The following is a 20502-nucleotide window of genomic DNA, read 5'->3' as shown; positions in this document are numbered from 1 at the left end:
GTAATAATAATAATGATAATGATAATGATAATAATAACATTATTATTGATAATGATAATAATACTATCTAATAAAGATAATAAATATATGTAATAATAATATATCAATTTATATCAAATTTCATATTTATATGTGGTGTCTTGAAATTAATAATATTAATAATATAAATGTTGACATTAATATTGAAAGTAAATAATAATATTACTATAATCATTCTATTTTAACTTGTAATTCCATTTAATTATATTGATATTACATATTATTAATTATTTATTAATTATATAATATTTACAATATCTAATCACATCTATAGAATATTTAATATTATGCATATATATTACAATATTCATACAATAATTATATATATATATATATATATATATATATATATATATATATATATATATATATCATATTTATTTATATACAGATTCAAATATAAATATTTTGTGTTTTGTTTTACATACTTAGTTTAGATTATATTTTATTGTTTTCAATTATCATATATCTTTACATTTATATATAATATATACATATTTAAGTACAAGCAATTGTTCGTGAATCGTTGGGTATAGTCAAAGGTTTAATACATCTATGTAAACAGTTAAAAGATTTTAAGGCTCAACATTACAAACTTGCTTATCGTGTCGAAATCAATAAGGATTAAGTTTAAATTTGGTCGGAAATTTTCGGGTCGTCACAGATGGTGCCTTCAACATCGATGATAACGATTATAGCTTAACGAATCAACCACAAACCCTAATTTTGGGTCAGATCTTAATTTGAGCCTTGTATCTGGATAATAAAACTCTAATCTCTTAACCTCCTTTTTCTCTTAAACAACTTCCATTCTTATCTTCATCATGAATTCTTCCTTTTTTGCTTTTCTTTGTGAAAAACGATCTATAAGAACCCTACAATCAAATGTTACAGAGAATAAAGAAAATTGAGAGTATGAGCGAGTGAAAAAGAGCGAGCCTCCTTAAAATATTAAAAAGAATTATATTTTAATTCAAAATTAAAATTAAATTTGTTAATGACATCATGTCTAGATTTTTTTCTTTTTAATTTTTTTTAATAAAGAAAATTGTTTTTTTATGATGTCATCATTGTAGCATTATAATAGAACTTATAGATAGATAAATAGATAGATAGATAGATGATGTATAATTTTTGAATTGTGTAATATATTCAATTTGATTTAGGATCTCGTTAACTTTTAGTTAATATTGGTAAGATTAAACTAATTACAAATTATAATTTTATATAGCAAATTATTAGTGGTTAAAAGTAAGCTATTATCACAATTCCCCTTACGAAATTTGCAAGAAGCTATTATCCCGAACCACACGAAACCACTACTCAAAACCACCCGAAACCACCCAAATGCAATGAAAACAGATTGGTCATTTAAACGATACACAGTTCAATATTATTTGAAAAGAAAAAGAAAACGCAAGCAAACATATGTTAACTAGTTGACTTAAAACATATTGCTCGAGAAGTTCAAACATTTGTGTAAATCTCGATAGTGTTTATGTTAGTATCAAAATGAAATTGTTCCAACATATGTGCAAAAAGTACAATAATGAATTTTCTTGATAATTCATTTTGGGCAAACTGACAAATAAGTTAACATAAAACCAGTAATTAATCAAGCCTGCTAGCTTATCATTACCTTCTGAAAACATGCATGTAACTTGTAATATGCAAAACACACAATGTTACTCTATTGAAATATGCAATCAACTTTACATATTTTTTATTCTTTTGTTGATTGAAGTCGAGTTCCTGATTCCTTTCGCTGTCACAGAATATGGTGCAGATGCTGCTCGTAGAGATGGTGACTTGTCAATGTATGCGTAGCGTTCATTGCCATTCCAATGCAATATGATCCGATTAGTGGCGGCATGTGACCAACTATCACCTGTAAGTTAGATTTGGAGCCCACATAAGTATAACGCAAAAATGAACTTGAGCTTAGGATTTAACAAAAAAGTTACCGAGTGCAAGGGCTAAATGAAATGAGCCATCTGAGAACTTGGTGGTCACCTGATTGAGTAAAACAACCTGCTCAACGAAAACACAGGGTTCGATAACACACTATAATTGGCTATTTGACACATCTACTGATAAATTAGCCGATTATGGTTATGGAACACGTCTAACGAATCAAACGGCTAAAACAAATATAACTATACTAAAAGGAAATGGGTATAAGTGGTAAAATGGGTCGAAAGTAGTGTCTTGATGCATAAATAACACTTCCTACATCATTTTTAATCAAAAATATAATTCTAAATACTAAAGTCTTTATAATCATACATGACACATTATTTATAATTTTAACATAAATTTTTTTTTTTTTTTGGAAAGTAAGTGTTTTGGGTCAGCCCAATCCAAACTGTTTAGACCCAACATAAAAAAGCCCGTTGGACCTGTTACCCAACTTGACCCAACTTGACCGACCTAACCATTATGGAGACGACATGCACATAACATGTCGATGCATTAAGAGTAATTTGATAGCAATAACGATCGGTGCATGATCAAAGTAAGAAAGACAGATATTAGGCACTAGCAGTCTACCCTAATACAACTGTGCATATTTGTATGACATGGATAACAAAGCATGATACCTCAACATCAATCACATGTTTAGGGCTCTAGCCTTAATAGTTTTGGCATTTTACGTATTATACGTAATTAAGCATTTTGGACTTTCTAGAACGTAGGCATAAAGTTCAATTGACAGTATGTTTTCTGACTAAAATAGCAAAAAGATGGTCATATATTGCATCAAATTCTAACCCTATAAACAAAAAAAAAAAAAAAAAAAACACATCCATATGAAATTAATAATCATGATTAACCTTTTTTAAGTTTAACCATATCCATTAGATACCACCTCTAAGGCTCTAAATTAATATTTTCCTTAAATTGTACACTTATGATAGTTCAGGACTCGTATTGCAATGATTTGTTTACCAAAAGGTGTAAGTAAAGCAACAAATCAAAATAGACCATTAATATGAAGCTATATTCACTTTTAATACGCATTTCAAGACAAAATAAACCAAAACGAATGTTAACAGCTACAATTGATCAAAAATAGCTAATTTGTAACTGATAAGAAGATTCAACAGTTTAAGGATCACATTAAGCAAAGTGATTTGAGTAATTATTCTTACCGCCACCCCAAAATTTTTAGCAAGTTTCATCAACTTTAAGGCCATTCCACCAAGTAATCGAGTTCTAAGAGCCATGTCATCAAAATCTTGACGGAAGTGAAATGTTATGCTATCGATGATAACTACCTTAACCTGTAAAAATATCAATTTTCATGAGCTAAGAAAACATATATTCATTACATATACAACAAATGATTATAATAACTAATAATGGCTACAACAGCTGAATGCATATGTGAAAAAACTGAAATGTGCGCATGTACTTACATCTTTATGCTCTGTGATGAACTTCTCTAAGTAACTGATCACCGCAATTTGCTCAGTATAACTGCATACACGGAAATAAAATATGTTTTCGAGAAAATCATTTGGCAACATTTTAACTTCACAAGCATCAGACCCTTTATGGTACAAGCGACTGTATTCTAAAATTTCATCACTACAAGCTTCCGCTAATTGTAAAGCACGTTCAACCATGAAGCTACCTTCAGTATCTAAGATCAAAAAACATAAAGTTAGGTTTTCGCAACATATTAAAAAAACATTATCATGATAAGTTCTAACAAACAACAATCAAAGGAAAAAAAAACTACCTATATAGACTGCTTTCCCTCCAAGTCCACCGTAATCATATGGGATCTGTACATTTACTGCAAGTTGAATTCTGTATCGTGTGTTAGCAAGATGATAAAATTCACATAAAGCAATTTAAAACAATACTTTTGTAGCAGTTTATACCCCATTTGTGTTTTACCGATGCCTGGAACGCCACCTAATCAGGATAATAACAAAAAATCATTTAAAAAAAAAAAAAAAATAGAAAATCATTCAGACACATGAATGCAAAAGTAACATGATAAACCAACCAATTTCAGTAACTTCTTTGCAACTTATTCCTCCACCCAAAATGCGATCCAAATCTTGACATGACGTGGTAATACGCACAAGGGATTCCTCTTCCTGCAGCATATCCCATGCATTCTGTGCACCTACAAGAATAAGTAACAACGATAACGATCATAAAAAACTAAAAAGTTAAAAGGGATAAAGGTAGATGAAACATAGATTGCTTCTGTTAATCCGTTCTGTAGACCATCTTAGTAAGTAGAATGAATCAAATAATAAAAAAAAACCTAAAAAGTAATAAGAGCGAATACCTGTAACAATAGCACGAGAGTTACTAGTACTCTCCAATCTACTACCATCAGATACACACTTTAAGATTTCAAGTGCTTCCTTTTCTGAAATATTCAGTTCTGAGGCAACATATGTCACAGAAAAAAATTGAATGAGATAGTTTGTGTTGCAACTAATATGCAAAATACAAGAACCACAGGAAGAGTGCGTTAACCACGTTCGACATAGTTTAGGGATAAAGCTCTAACAAATATTACGCTACGAGTGAATAATAAAAATTTTAAACATGTTTTTGTCAAATATGGTAGGCTAATAAATTTGTTGAAATAAACATGTGGATGCAGTAGGTGGATGTTGAAATGTCAAATGGGTGGTAGGTGAATGCATGGTAGGAGCCTACAACGTATTTTCTTTATTTCATACTTCACCAACCCCTTTATTTACTAGTATAAATAGAGATAGATGGAAGCTCATCCAGTATCCTAAAAACACATTCTCATATTTGTACTAAATGAGTTAAGAGAGAGTTTGAGTGTTTAGTCTCCTAATTACAAGAGATATAAAGATTAGTGCTTATCCTTGTAATTAGAGAGAAGTGTAATTCCTATTATTCTTATTAGTGAAACGTTTTCTTTTCTTTCCCGTGGTTTTTACCCTATTGGGGTTTTCCACGTTAAATCTTGGTGTCTCTTTATTGTCGCTATTTCATTTATTACTAGCGGTTTGCTATAATTCGGTGTCGCTTTTCTTAACAAGTGGTATCAGAGCTAAGGTTCTAATATCTAGTGTGTATTAATCTACTTATCGTATGCTCTGTGGTTGCCATGGGAGTGGATCGTCCACATCAGAAAATAAGTAAGATTAATTTCACTCGATAAAAGTTTCCGGGTACTATTTCTCAGAAAAATAGTATTGTCGAAAAGAAGATTGTGATTATAGCAATGTCTACAAAATTTGAAATTGAAAAGTTCAACGGGAGTAACTTCTCGTTATGGAAACTAAAGATGAAAGCTATCCTGAGAAAGGATAAGTGTTTGGCGGCCATCAGTGGACGGTCCGCCGAAGTCACTGATGAAAAATGGGAAGAGATGGACGGCCAGGCTATCGCAAATCTTCATCTGGCACTAGGAAATGGCGTTTTGTCTAGCATAGAAGAAAAGAAGACGGCGAAAGAGATTTGGGATCACCTCGTAAAATTGTACGAGACCAAATCACTCCAGAATAAGATATTCCTTAAGAGGAAACTTTATACGCTACGCATGAATGAATCTACTTCAGTTAATGAGCACATTAATTCTTTGAATACTCTATTTTCTCAACTCGCTTCATTAAGTTGCAATATAGAGCCAAAAGAACGTGCTGAACTTTTACTTCAGAGTCTACCTGACTCGTATGATCAACTCATTATTAACTTAACCAATAATGTTCTCTCGGAGTATCTAGTCTATGATGAAGTTGCGGCTGCTATTCTAGAAGAAGAAAATCGTCGCAATAACAAGGAGGACAAACTGGCCGGTTCACGACAAATGGAGGCCTTGGTGGTGTCAGGAGGGAGATCAATGGAACGTGGACCAAGTGGGAGTCACAATCATGGTAAACCGAAGTCTAAAAAGAAGAAGACATATACATGCTACAATTGTGGCAAGAAAGGTCATCTGAAGAAGGATTGTCGGAGTTTAAATAACTCTAATCCTCAAGGAAATATCGCAAGCATTTCAGAAGATGGGACTGCTTTGATTAGTGAAGCAGTGGTAGCAAATGAAGGCAGAAAGACATTTGTTGATGTCTGGTTATTTGACTCAGGGGCTACTTTTCACATGACCCCTAGAAGAGAATGGTTCAAACAATATGAACGTATCTCAGGAGGATCAGAGGATCTGTATACAGTTGCAATGATCATGAACTAAAGATCATTGGAATCGGAGATATCATTCTGAAGATGCACGATGGTACAGTTCGTACTATTCAAGGTGTACGACACGTGGAGGGTTTAAAGAAGAACTTATTGTCTTTAGGACAATTGGATGATCTTGGTTGTAAGATGGTGATACATGAGAAGATTATGATAATCAAGAAAGGCGCGGTTGTACTTATGAAAGGAGAAAAGGTGGGTGCTAATTTATACATTCTGAAAGGCGAGACGGTACAGGAATCGGAAGCATCTGTTGCTTCGAATAGTTCAAGTGATAAAGTTGCTATGACATGGTATCAAAAGCTTGGACACATGTCTGAGCAAGTTATGATGATTCTTGTTGAAAGAAATCTTATTCCTGGTCTTACAAAGGTATCGCTACCTTTCTGTGAGCATTGTGTAATCAGCAAGCAGCATCGCCAGAAGTTTAACACATCAAATTCTAGAAGTAAATTGATTCTAGAATTGGTTCACTCTGATGTGTGGCAAGCACCAGTTCAATCCCTAGGAGGAGCAAAATATTTTGTATCATTTATTGATGATTACACTAGGAGATGTTGGGTGTACCCAATCAAGAGAAAGGCGGATGTGTTTGAAGTTTTCAAAGTTTACAAAGCGCGGGTTGAACTTGAATCTGGTAAAAATATCAAGAGTTTAAGGACTGATAATGGAGGAGAATACACTGGTGATGAATTTGATAAGTTCTGCAAACAAGAAGGTATCAAAAGGCAGTTCACGACGGCATACACTCCTCAACAAAACGGAGTGACAGAGCGGATGAACAGAACCTTATTAGATAGAACAAGGGCGATGTTGGCAACTGCAAGCTTGGGAAAATCATTCTGGGCAGAAGCAGTAAGTACTGCCTGTTACGTGATAAATCGGTCACCATCAACTGCAATTGAGTTGAAATCGCCGATGGAAATGTGGACTGGAAAACCAGTTGATTATTCTGACCTTCATGTATTTGGAAGTCCTGTGTACGCAATGTACAATTCTCAAGAAACGACAAAGTTGGATCCAAAGTCCAGAAAGTGTTTGTTCTTGGGGTATGCTGATGGAGTTAAAGGGTATCGCTTGTGGGACCCCACTGCCCACAAAGTAGTCATCAGCAGAGATGTTGTTTTTACAGAAGACAAAGATCTTGAAGATGTTAGCACTTCAAAAGAAACTACACCGATACAGGTTGGAAATGAATTTCATAAAGATTCTTCTGAAGTAGTACCAGACCACGATGAAAATCAAGTAGTCGTTGATGAAGCTCCAGCGACTCGCATTTCTAATCGGGAACGAAAACGTCCAGGGTGGCACTCGGATTATATTATGGAAAGCAATGTTGCATATTGTCTTCTAACAGAGGAAGGAGAGCTAACAACTCTTCGCGAGGCACTGAATCATTCAGATGCATCTCAGTGGATGACGGCTATGCAGGAAGAAATTGAAGCTCTTCATAAAAATAAAACATGGGAACTTGTGCCATTGCCAAAAGGTAGAAAACCTATTGGAAATAAATGGGTGTATAAGATCAAGCGAAATGGCGATGATCAAGTGGAGCGGTATCGTGCAAGACTGGTGGTTAAAGGATATGCTCAGAAAGAAGGTACGGACTTTAATGAAATATTTTCTCCTGTGGTTCGACTTACGGCAATTCGAGTAGTTCTAGCGATGTGTGCTACATTTGATTTGCATATAGAGCAGGTAGATGTGAAAACTGCATTTCTTCATGGAAATCTTGAAGAAGAAATTTATATGCTTCAACCAGAAGGTTTTGAACTACAAGGAAAAAAGAACTTGGTATGCAGGTTAAAGAAATCTCTATATGGTCTCAAACAGGCGCCGAGATGCTGGTACAAGAGATTTGATTCTTTCATAATGAGCCTTGAATATAACAGACTTTATGTAGACCCTTGTGCATATTTCAAGAGGTTTGGGGACAATGATTTTGTCATTTTGCTGTTATATGTAGACGACATGTTGGTTGCAGGCCCCAACAAAGATCGCATTGATAAGCTGAAGGCTCAATTGGCTAGGGAGTGTAAGACCCAAATATTTATTGTACATAATGTATTTATGGTGTACGATGCGTGTATGAAGTGTACGAGACATGTACGTGTTGCTTGCTCGAACGTCGAAGAAAACTGGACGTTGTTTGGAGTCACAAGGTGTGTACGTACCTTTTCGACCCCAAATAAAGTTTGTGTTGATGTTTCAAAGCCTTACCATTGGAAAGAAAATCTTATTACGTTTCCAACGATATTTGATTCATCGAAAACGGAGTTACGGTCAAAAAGTTATGGCCAAAACAAGTTTGCTGAAGTTCAGATGAAACAGGCAAATGCCGCGGCGCGACCAGAATGGCCACGGCGCGACAAATGCCTATTTTGAGGGTCAGAAAGCTTAAAAAAAGTGATCTAAAACCACCCTTTGGGCCACGGCGCGACAAACCTGCTCCGCGGCGCGACAATAGGCACGTTCTGGTACTTTTCAGCCTTTTAATGAGTTAAATGAGGGGCAAAGTTGGTATTTCACATATGGACGGGTCTTTGGCCATAAAACTGATCCTAATCTTATCTAAACCTCATTTCCTTCTCATTTCTTCCCTCCCACTCACACCCCAAACCCTAGAGAGAGAGTAAAGGGTTTAGAGAGAGAAAGCTCGAATCGGGGATGAAGAAGAGTGATTCGGGTCGGGTCTCAAGAGTTAAAGTTGTTCTCCTCTTTCACGGCTACGTTGTGATAGTGATGGTAAGTTCTAACTCCGAAATTCATCTTTATGATTTGGTATTCAAGTTAGGGTTTTTAGCTTTTTAGTTGTAAAACCCATTTAGATGATGAAGTGGGTTTATGGAAACTAGTTATTTTTGATACATGGCGGGTTTTGGGTTGATTGACGTTTTGACCATGATTAGGCTTTGGTTTTGGGTGTAATCACTTAGTTTAGTGATTTTGGAAGCGTTGGAACCCTTTTGGGTGTATTTGAGTTGACTAATTTTGAAATGGGTCAAGATTAGGGTTTATGTGTCAAAATGGGTTTCGAGTGATGAAATTATGAGTTTGGGTCTTGCGTGTGTTGGTTAAACGTTAGAACACTTGTGTTGACTTGGTTTTTGGGTGTAAACCCTAATTTAGGTCAAAACGGGTCAAATGGGTATTTCGGGACAAGTAAGCTTGATTCGGTGTCAAATTAAGTTTTAAGTCAAGTTTTGGTAAATCAAGTAGGTAAATACTTAATTTAAGTGTTAGTGGTTGCCTTGGAAATATAATCACTAGTCGTTAGTGATTTTGGGGCGTTTTATGACTTTGGTCAAAATGAGCAATTTGAATTGGGTCAAAATTGAGGATGACACTAATTTGGATTAATTGGATGGTAAACGCATGTGTTAAGTGTTAAATGATGCTTTTGATGTAATTACTCGCGAGAAGTGATTTTAGGTTAAAATTTGATGTTTTAGCAATAAAGTGAAACTTGGTCAACCATGGAATGGGTTTTGTTTAAAATACGAGCTAGTATGCGTTTAGAGGTTAAAGTTGACATATTTGGGTATTTCGAGAACGCGAAAACTAGTCTCGTTAGTTTTGGACCTTCGGGTAGCGTTAAAAGTGCAAAAGGGTATATTTTGCACTTGTTGTTCATTCGGGTGGGTCAAGAGTCCAAATGAGATTATATGTTGATTATGTGTATACCTATATGCGTATTATAGGTAAAATCTTGCTCGGTTGTGTGTGGTGGAGATTTCGCTCATGGTTTGTAATGCTCGAGTTCACAAGGTGAGTGGAATAATTATATATGTATATATATGATTTATTTACTTGTGGGGTACGGGTTTAAAGTTCGATGTTGACGATACCATATCCTCGTGCGAGTTGCTATTTAATGTATGGAGTTAAAGTTCGATGTTGACGATGCCATACCACTATTGTAGTGATTTTGATGAGGGGTTAAAGTTCGATGTTGACGATACCTCATATGTGGGTTTTAAGTTCGATGTTGACGATACCACATTAAATAGGGCGAATGGGGTTTAAGTTCGATGTTGACGATACCATTCGCGGGGCTAGTCTTGAATACTAATGGATGTTGTGAACATCAATGTTATTTGTGTTGTAATGTAGCATATTATATTGTTCAAGTTATATGCTATTGTTTGTGCTAGCTTGCGTATTGGAGATTTAGCGTTATACTTTACGATGGTATGCTAATTATATTGCTAGCGTGTATGCGGTAATTGTGTAAGTGATTGCAAGTAAGTAGGTTATATATGTATATGTATAATTATTGCATTCACTAAGCTTCAAGCTTACCCCTCTCGTTGTTTACCTTTTTCAGGTATTGTGTATGTGAAGTTAGCTAGTCGTTAGACTAGATGTGTAGGAGCGCTTGGGCTCGATGGGGTAGCTTTTGGAGTTTTGAACGCGGATTTGGGGATTTGGGGATTTGGTAGTCCCCGGAATTATGCTCTTGGTATCGGGTTGGGTTATTGTGTATTAACCCGTATTTCTTGTGATCGGGTCATTATTACAAATGATTTTGTAAAGTGTAATTTGTATACCAAGGGTCATGATAGGTTGTTAAACGTATCATTACGATGTTATGTTTTGATTAAAACAGAGTTGAAAATGTATTGTATTAATGGGACCTAACTAATAAAAAAAAAATGTACTCTGTTTTTGGTTAAACGGATCGGGGTTGTTACAGGGAGTTTGAAATGAAAGACTTGGGTGCCGCAAACAAGATTCCAGGGATGCAAATTCACCGAGACAGAGATAATAGGAAGATTTGGCTTTCTCAAAAGAATTATTTGAAGAAAATCTTGGAGCGTTTCAATATGCAAGATAGTAAGCCAATCTCAACCCCACTTCCTACTAATCTCAAGTTATCCTCCGTTATGTGTCCTAGCAGTGAAGACGAGAGGAAGGAGATGTCTCGAGTAACGTATGCATCAGCAGTGGGAAGTTTAATGTTCGCAATGATATGTACAAGACCAGACATTGCACATGCAGTGGGAGTAGTTAGTCGGTACATGGCGAATCCTGGTAAAGAGCATTGGAATGCGGTAAAGAGGATCCTTAAATACATCAAGGGAACCTTAGATGTTGCATTATGTTATGGGGAACCGAAATTTATTGTCAAAGGGTATGTTGATTCAGATTATGCAGGTGATATCGATAAAAGTAAATCTACCGCTGCATATGTTTTCACACTTTGTGGTGGAATAGTAAGCTGGGTTTCAAAACTGCAGTCAGTTGTGGCGACGTCAACAACAGAGGCAGAATATGTAGCAGCTACTCAAGCTACTAAAGAGGCAGTATGGTTGAAGATGTTGTTGGAGGAACTCGGACACAAACAAAAGAATATCACTCTATTTTGTGACAACCAGAGTGCCTTGCATCTTGCAAGGAATCCAGCATTTCATTCAAAGACAAAGCATATACGAGTTCAGTATCACTTCGTTCGTGAGAAAGTGGAAGAAGGAACCGTGGATGTGCAGAAAATTCATACTGATAATAATGTGGCTGATTTTCTAACAAAGTCAATCAACCGTGACAAGTTTATTTGGTGCCGTTCCTCATGCGGCCTAGCAGAGACGTAAGCAACATCATTGGCAAGGAAGGATTATCGTGTGAAGATTGATTGAGCTTCAATCAAATCTTCAAGTGGGAGATTGTCAAATATGGTAGGCTAATAAATTTGTTGAAATAAACATGTGGATGCAGTAGGTGGATGTTGAAATGTCAAAATGGGTGGTAGGTGAATGCATGGCAGGAGCCTACAACGTATTTTCTTTATTTCATACTTCACCAACCCTTTATTTACTAGTATAAATAGAGATAGATGGAAGCTCATCCAGTATCCCAAAAACACATTCTCATATTTGTACTAAAAGAGTTAACAGAGAGTTTGAGTGTTTAGTCTCCTAATTACAAGAGATATAAAGATTAGTGCTTATCCTTGTAATTAGAGAGAAGTGTAATTCCTATTATTCTTATTAGTGAAACGTTTTCTTTCCTTTCCCGTGGTTTTTACCCTATTGGGATTTTCCACGTTAAATCTCGGTGTCTCTTTATTGTCGCTATTTCATTTATTACTAGCGGTTTGCTATAATTCGGTGTCGCTTTTCTTAACAGTTTTGTTCCTATATTCCCGTTTCTATATTCACATTTTATAGATTCCCCGTAAAGGCAAAAACTTCAGAAGTCATCCAGATAGATAAAAAAAATAATAGTTAATGGTAAGCAAATAATAGTTAATGGTGTCGCTACACTTAATAACACTCTGATAAAACAAAATAGCATCACCCATCATTACTTGGAGGATGACATAATAACAGTTAATGGTAAGCAAATAATAGTCACACAGTGGCGAGTCTACATAGTGACCCGTGGAAAGTAAACAACCACTAAAATAACATTCGAATATAATTAGTACTGAAAAAAATTTCAGGACCCCATTGAGTTTGTGTCCTGGAAATCATAGAAATCTAAGTATATAAACCTTTAACTATGCTCGAATACCTCATGCTGTCTTGTCAATAAACGCTATCAGTAACATGTTACACATATATCTTGCATTTGCATATACACTTATACAGACACTGAATCACATTTCACATGCGAAATTTATTAAATTTAAACCCAAAAAATAATAATAATCATTTTCGTTGAGTAATATAATATCATCAAACAGTTGGTGGGCACTGGGCTGTGCAGAGTCATAGGCATAACCAAAAATATCAATATCAATTCAATACATTCGTTAACTTATCTCACTTCAAATCCCATTAATCATGATACAGTAACAATATATACGTATATGTACTTAATTGATTATAAAAAGTATGTGATTGTGCAGAATTAAATGAAAATATATACCTAGGGCAAGTTGAGAAGGGGGGATTGAAGAAACTGATTCAATTGTAGTGTATCCCGCAGATATTAACTTCCCTTTTTGCGATGCAGATAACGGTAATCTTACTAACTCCATCTGTCTTCTTTCAAGTTTCTATTTCGCTTGATCCATGGATTGAGCTCGCTGTTTTGTTTTTATGGTTCAATTTTCCCGCCAAATCTTAACCCGAAGAACCCGTGGATCATATTTGGACCGGCTATTAGTTTACATAGACGTGGGCCTGATATAGGGCTCATCCAACTTATATTGGATTATTTACAAAGGCCCGACTTTTTGTGTGTGTGTGTTTGTGTCTGTGTGTGTGTGTGTGTAACCCTTATAGTGAAGTGAGTGTTGCGGTGTTGTAAAGGATAATTGTATTGACGTGACAGTGTTGTGGAAAAATGAAGCTTCTGTGATAGTGTCGTGAAGAGTGTTGAAAAACATGATTGATAGTTGAGTGATAAAATCAATTCATTCAATATAAATAAAATAAATTAAAATAAAAACCAATTAATCAAAATTTGTTTCTTTCTGTTGTCCCAATGCTATGTCATACACCGGATTTTATACAACTATCGTAATGCATAGTCTAAATAATTAGTTTTTTTTTTTTTTTTTTTTTTTTTTTTTTTTTTTTTTTTTTTAAAGCAGGATCATTAAATGTAGTCTATTAGATTGAACTTCAATCTCCGCTAAAGATGTCACAATGTGGAGGCTATATGGGTTTAATCCAAATTTGTAGATGATTTTCAAAATGTAGTTCAGCCCTTAAATAGTTTATGTAACTTATTAAGTGTTTCAATTCGAAATACTGAAGTGATTGATGTATGGTGTGTTTGACCATAAAACTTTTATACTTATATATATATATATATATATATATATATATATATATATATATATATATATATATATATATATATATATATATATATATATATATAATTTATATATATATATAAATTAGTAATTAATATTTTAATATGTATATATACTAAGTTTATTGACAGTATTTATATTTAGACCGTCACTAACTCTGCCAACGTGAAATCAAATACTACACTTTTTTGAGTAAAAGGCAATTTTTTTGACTGTCACGTAATACTGATGGAATGATACTATTTAGTGGTAAACTAGTTGTTGAACCTTCGCTTCGCGCCGGTGGTTCGGTTTTCAATGTATTTTATTGCGTTTAGTTTGTAAAATTATTTCGTGGCTAAAAAATGATGTCGTTGAAGCGCAACTCGAGTCGAACTAAAAGGTATAACCCGTGAAAGATTTAAATGTTCTTTTAAATTAACAATATATGTCCATCTCCGCGTTTAGCTATGTAATTATCGACTTTTAAAAATTTAACGCAAAATCAACGTGTATGAAAAGTACCTCAAATATTTAGCATTTTTTAAAAAGCGTCCGTTTTGCGTATAGTTAGTGACATTGTGTTCCTAAAATTATTTCGAGTTTAACGATGGTGTCGGAAAAATTTAACTCGTTGCGAGCGAGAAGATATGACCCATTGAATATTTGGGTGGAGTTTATTTAAGATTTTTTATGAAAATTGTTATTTGACACTTTACCCCCTTGTTTCGGGGGTCGATTTGAATATTTGAAAAAGTGTAGGGGTCTTTGTTGGTGTAGTGAAATTTAATTAGAATTAAAAAAAGTTGAAAGGACGAAAATGCCCCTAGTTACTATTCACCATTTTTTTGTTAATATAGTAATAACTAGTGTTCGAACCCTCGCTTCGCGCCGGGGTTCGGTTTTCAATGTATTATATTGCGTTTAGTTTGTAAAATTATTTTGTGGCTAACGATGATATCATTGAAGCGCAACTCGAGTCGAACTAAAAGGTATAATCCGTGAAAGATTTAAATGTTATTTTAAATTAACAATATATGTACATCTCCGCGTTTCACTATGGAATTGTCGAGTTTTAAAAATTTAACGCAAAATCGACGTGTATGAAAAGTACCTCAAATATTTAGCGTTTTTTAAAAAGCGTCTGATTTGCGTATAATTAGTGACAGTGTGCTCCTAAAATTGTTTCGAGTTTAACGATGGTTTCAGAAAAATTTAACTCGGTGCGAGCGAGAAGATATGGCCCGTTGAATATTTGGGTGTAGTTTTTTTTAAATTTTTTTTATGAAAATGAGTATTTGACACTTTACTCCCTGTTTGGGGGGTCGATTTTAATATTTGAACAAACTATGAGGGCTTTTTTTTTAAAAAAAAAAAGGTGGAAAAGGGGAGAAAAAGTGAAAGAACGAAAGCACCACTTGCAACTATTAATTTTTTCTGTCTATTAGGTAGTATATAAAGTATGTAGTCGATTTATAACGAATGAGAAGTTTAATGGTTAAAGTATAAAATGTTAAAAGTTTGTGATAAGTTTGTAAAAACCATAAAGTTAGCTATTATATATTTTTTTGGGGCTAAAATGTAAGTAAGTAAAAGAGTGGGGTGGTTTGTGAAACTTTTGGGTTACTATTCACTTGGGCTTTGCCGTTTAGATTTTTTGTGTATTAGGCAGTATATAAAGTATGTAGTCGATTTATAACGAATGAGAAGTTTAAGGGTTAAAGTATAAAATGTTAAAAGTTTGTGATAAGTTTGTAAAAACCATAAAGTTAGCTAGTATATATTTTTTTGGGCTAAAATGTAAGTATCTAAAAGAGTGGGGGTGGCTTGTGAAACTTCTGGGTTACTATTCACTTGGGCTTTGCCGTTTAGATATAAGGTATAATATCATATTCAAGTGTCAAGTTCTTGTAAGGTCCACTTTTTTTTTTTTTTTTTTTTTGATATTTTTGAATACACCCAATAAAAGAGACACACACAACGCACGCACGCACGCGCGCGAGCACGCTCGCGAGCACGCGCGCGCGCGCGCACACACACATATATGTGTGTGTGTGTGTGTTAAAACTATAAGATGAATAAACTACATATTAAATAGAAAAATGACATAAATTAAAATATCATTAAAATTCAACATTTGACATAAACAGAAAATAAACAAAAATTAAAATTTCATTCATAAGTATCTATTGAACATATTTGTGGTTGTTCCATACGTCAATTGGCGTATAGTCGAAGTACGCTTTTGTAAAGCAGTTGAAGTTTGTCTACAAAAAGCATCATAACGTTTTGTAAAATACTTAAAATTCTCACAAATATCATTACTAGAGAAATTTGAAATACCTTGAGCAACTCGGAGGAATAATTGACACCTTATATAAAAACGCCTTTTAAATTGTGAAGGCGTATATTTCGGTGTCTCGCAAAAATTATCATCCCATAAGACTTACGCGACAAGCTCACCCTCCCTCGAATATATATTCCGGGGTCTTGGGATATACCCGGGTTCATCTATCAAGTATTCTTGAACGAATTCAATAATAAATTTGTCTTCTTCGTCGGATTTAAATATAATATTATACGATTCTATTTTTTATATTTTGATGAGATAGAGGAAGTATATGTTTTTGTTGTTTCAAAATGTATTGAAATAGTTTAGTATTCATAGGCAAGTAACTAATCATCTTTATCAACGAAAAATAATAATAATAATAATAATAAACGGTAATATTACTGTTTGAGAAAACAATAAGAAATTTCAGCCAATAAGAGTCTGCCTGACACGTGTCATGACGCCATTTTTTCCTGTTAATTTGGTGATTGACGTCCCACCAGCGTGAGCCCTAACGCCATATTAGAAGCATTAGGGTACGTGATGTGTAAAATCGGTTTAAAATTTATTAATGGAAAAGTACTGGTTTATAGACTAAAACAAAATTGGGCAAGTGTACACAATCGTATAGTAGTACAGAAATTGGTAAAATCCAAAGTTCGTTTTCAGGACACTATTAAACGCAAATGGTCATATTGCTGATCGTGTGTCATTCGATAGAACAGCTGCTGCTCAGGTCCCTGACGTCACACAGGCTGCTGCTGGAACAGATACTGACATCATCTTTTCATGGGCCTGGGCCCGTGAACCAATGTACAGAACTCAGGATGAATTGATGCTGCTGGAATCGCTGATCAAGTCGTTTCAATTTAATCAAAACAGTGATGATACATTTGAATGGTCTATGGCAAGTGATGGAAACTTTTCGGTTAAAAAGCTTACAAATTTTATAAACGAAAAGCTGTTTCATAGTGTGCAAAGTAACCACGAAACTTTGAAGAATAATTTGGTACCAAAAAAACTTGAAGTATTTGTATGGCGAACTATAAAGAAGAGGCTACCGGTTCGAATGGAATTGGACAAAAGGGGCATTGACTTAAATAGTCTACGATGCCCTATTTGTGACGATGACTTAGAATCGGTAGATCACTCATTAATTTTTTGTAAGTACTCGTTGGAATTATGGAATCGAGTTTGCAAATGGTGGGGCTTCAATCAATTCGGGAACTTAAGTATGAACGAGAATCTTCGCGGAATTACGCCAAAGAACACTTCGATGCTTGGAAAGAAAATATGGCAAGCGGTGGAGTGGGTTACTACGTATTACATTTGGAAGAATCGTAACAACAAAGTTTTTCGTGACAAGATGTGGACAACTCCAACTGCTCTTAGTGAAATACAAGTCAAATCATTTGAATGGATTTCGCATAGAGTGAAAGGAAAAAGGATCGAGTGGTTGTCGTGGTTGAATAATCCGGACGTGTACCTAAATATTAGCTAGATTTCGTGGTTATGTTTGTTATCTTTGCAAACAACTTTCGTGTATAAATTTGTAAAGCTTGGTTCATGGTAATGCCCATGATCCTTGTTATATCTTGTAACTGTATTGTACTTTTGTGATTCAATAAAATTGACTTGCCTTTCAAAAAAAATTAAACGCAAATGGTCTCATGAATATGGTGTCATGTGACTTTAAGGTAATGGAATGTGTCATCAACAACAAATATATGGTGTTAGGATTGCGACACGGTGAAATTATGAAGTGCTAACAAAACTATTTATGGTTTTTAAAATAGGATGCACAACATAAAGGAATAAGGGTGATTAAAATGTGTCATCAACGACAAATCTTTAGTTTTAGGAATGTGACATTGTGCAAGTATCAAGATCTAACAAAACCATTTTTGATTAAAAAGATCAAGATGAGCAAGATACATGAAATAAGGTAAAGGGAACGTACCATCCACTACATACTCTAGTGTATAACTAGCGGTACGGTGCAGTTATTTTGTTATAAAAAAACTAACCCGGCAATAGAGTTGATGATGAACAATATAAAGGAATAAAAGGTAAAGTGGTTGTGTTCATGCATTTATTATGACAATAAGAATAAGGCACTTTTAATACACCGTTTATAGTGTTCTCACCTTATCTTGAACAAAAGTATGTGGTCCTAGAACACAAACAACCGTTAACACGTGAATAAATTTCAAGTGACCTATATAATGATAGGATTTCTGCTTAAGTTATCGGAATAACTTTAGATTATATTATGAGCTTTGTTAAAATGTTTCGGTGGCATGCGAATGAAAAGAATAGTTTAGTACTAGTGAAATGACCCGTGGAACCACGAGTTTATATAAACGAAACACATTAATGATATGTTTTAAGTATTAAGTGAATGTAAATACTAAAGTCATTTAGTTTAATGAACAGTGAAATCAAGGATTCCGACTAAGAAACTTGTCATTATTTTTACAAACATATTGATATACTTAATTTGGTCAGAATAAATGAACTAAATTTATTCTACCACCACCATTTTCTAATTTTCATCACAATTACTATTTTTCTTGTTATAAAAGCCTATATTACAACCTTTTATTGAGACTTGTATTTCGCATACATATGTAACGTAATTAACCCCGTAAAAAGATCTCATATTTGAATAATAATTATAATTATAAAATTTGTTCTAAAAATGAGTATTTATATTTTTAATAATAATTATTAGTAATGACAAATGCTTTTTGAAATTTTTTCAAAAATTAAAATAAAATTATTATATGAAGGTTGTACAATATGCTTCAAAATTTGTACATGTGTTCATAGGGTGTTTCGTAAAATCGTGTACAATTTATTTTAAAGTTTGTACATATGGTCATGGGAATGTATTTTATTATAAGATTGTACATAATGCTTCAACTATTGTATACTATGTATGGGGTTATGGAGGTATTTTATCATAAGATTGTACATAATGCTTCAAATATTGTACATATGGTCAAGAGGTGTTTTATTATTTTTTTGAAAAGCAAGTTAATTGTATTAAATAAAAATTACACGAAAAGAAACTAGCAAGAAGCTAGAAATAAAAAAGCACGAGACTACATCCAACGACTACACCCAACTAAAAACTCACAACAATTAAGGACTCGAAAAATACGAAACACAATATCGCGAGGACATAAAGTGACGCACACCACGACTAGACAGGCAGCTACGTATTAGACTCCGAGGACGCACAGGAAGAACAGCATGAGTAGCACAAGAGGTGTTTTATTATAAAGTTGTACATAATGCTTCATATATTATACAATTAACATGTTAATATTTTTTATTAAATATAATTAATTATTTTAATAACATTATCATGGAGGGCTTAGATTTTCTCAATTTATTTTTAAATTTCTTTTAAACTTGAATAATCTTTAGTTATGACATAATCATTTTAAAAATTTATATGATAAAAATAGATAGATACTCAATGTGTGTAAATGTCATAACTTATTAAATTAATAAATTATACATGATATATGAATATATAAACTAATCGTTTCCTTTCATTTTCAACGTAGTTAATTTGTTGTTCACAACAACATCTAATTGTATTGCAACTTCAAAGATCTAATTTCTCTTGGTGGTAGAGTGCTAATAACTTAATTAATATAATAATAAATAATAAATAATAAATAATAAATAAATATCAAACGATAATGATTTAAAGATTAATGATGACAATTACATAAGTATAAATATTAATATTATAACTATAACTAAATAGAAACCATTTAAAGTTATGGTAAAAACAATTATATTAATAAAAATAACTACATAATCTTAGTAGAAACATGACAATATTGTTAGTTTTTCATTAACTATAATTATAATCATCAAATTTATCGATAATTAACGAACATTATCTATTATATATAATTTATATTTATATATTTATATTTATATTTATATTCCCACTCATTAAACCCTTAAAGTAGACTTGTAATCTTCACTTTAGCGTTCCCGCGATGGTAGCCTAGTAGTTGTGGGATATCCAACATAATACAGTGGTCATGGGTTCAATCCCAACCCCATGTCTGCATGAGACATGTTGGCCATATGATCGGTTAGTGTGAGGTCGCTAGAGGATTGATTTTACTTTTTTTTTCTATTTTTTTTTTAATTT

At 33.6% G+C, this 20502-nt stretch overlaps 2 protein-coding genes across 2 annotated transcripts; one reads left to right on the top strand and one right to left on the bottom strand.

The window, feature by feature from the left end:
- Positions 1 to 1751: 1751 nt before the first annotated feature.
- Positions 1752 to 13227, bottom strand: LOC139854230 (DNA repair protein RAD51 homolog 3). The gene is made up of 9 exons (XM_071843547.1): positions 13111 to 13227; positions 4349 to 4447; positions 4058 to 4180; positions 3930 to 3963; positions 3785 to 3855; positions 3459 to 3685; positions 3192 to 3323; positions 2004 to 2070; positions 1752 to 1927 (listed from the first exon to the last, which is right to left on the bottom strand). Exons 1-9 carry the CDS (start codon positions 13220 to 13222, stop codon positions 1752 to 1754), a joined length of 1041 nt encoding a protein of 346 aa, XP_071699648.1. The 5' UTR covers positions 13223 to 13227.
- Positions 13228 to 16776: 3549 nt separating this feature from the next.
- On the top strand, positions 16777 to 17820 carry LOC139854104 (uncharacterized). Its single transcript, XM_071843428.1, has 2 exons — positions 16777 to 16823; positions 16989 to 17820. The coding sequence occupies exons 1-2, from the start codon at positions 16777 to 16779 to the stop codon at positions 17818 to 17820; spliced, it is 879 nt and encodes a 292-aa protein (XP_071699529.1).
- Positions 17821 to 20502: the final 2682 nt, after the last annotated feature.

Source organism: Rutidosis leptorrhynchoides, chromosome 6, assembly GCF_046630445.1.
Source record: "Rutidosis leptorrhynchoides isolate AG116_Rl617_1_P2 chromosome 6, CSIRO_AGI_Rlap_v1, whole genome shotgun sequence".
In the NCBI taxonomy this organism is placed as follows: Eukaryota; Viridiplantae; Streptophyta; class Magnoliopsida; order Asterales; family Asteraceae; genus Rutidosis; species Rutidosis leptorrhynchoides.
Note: the sequence above shows the minus strand (reverse complement) of the source record. Positions and strands in the feature narration are given on the sequence as shown.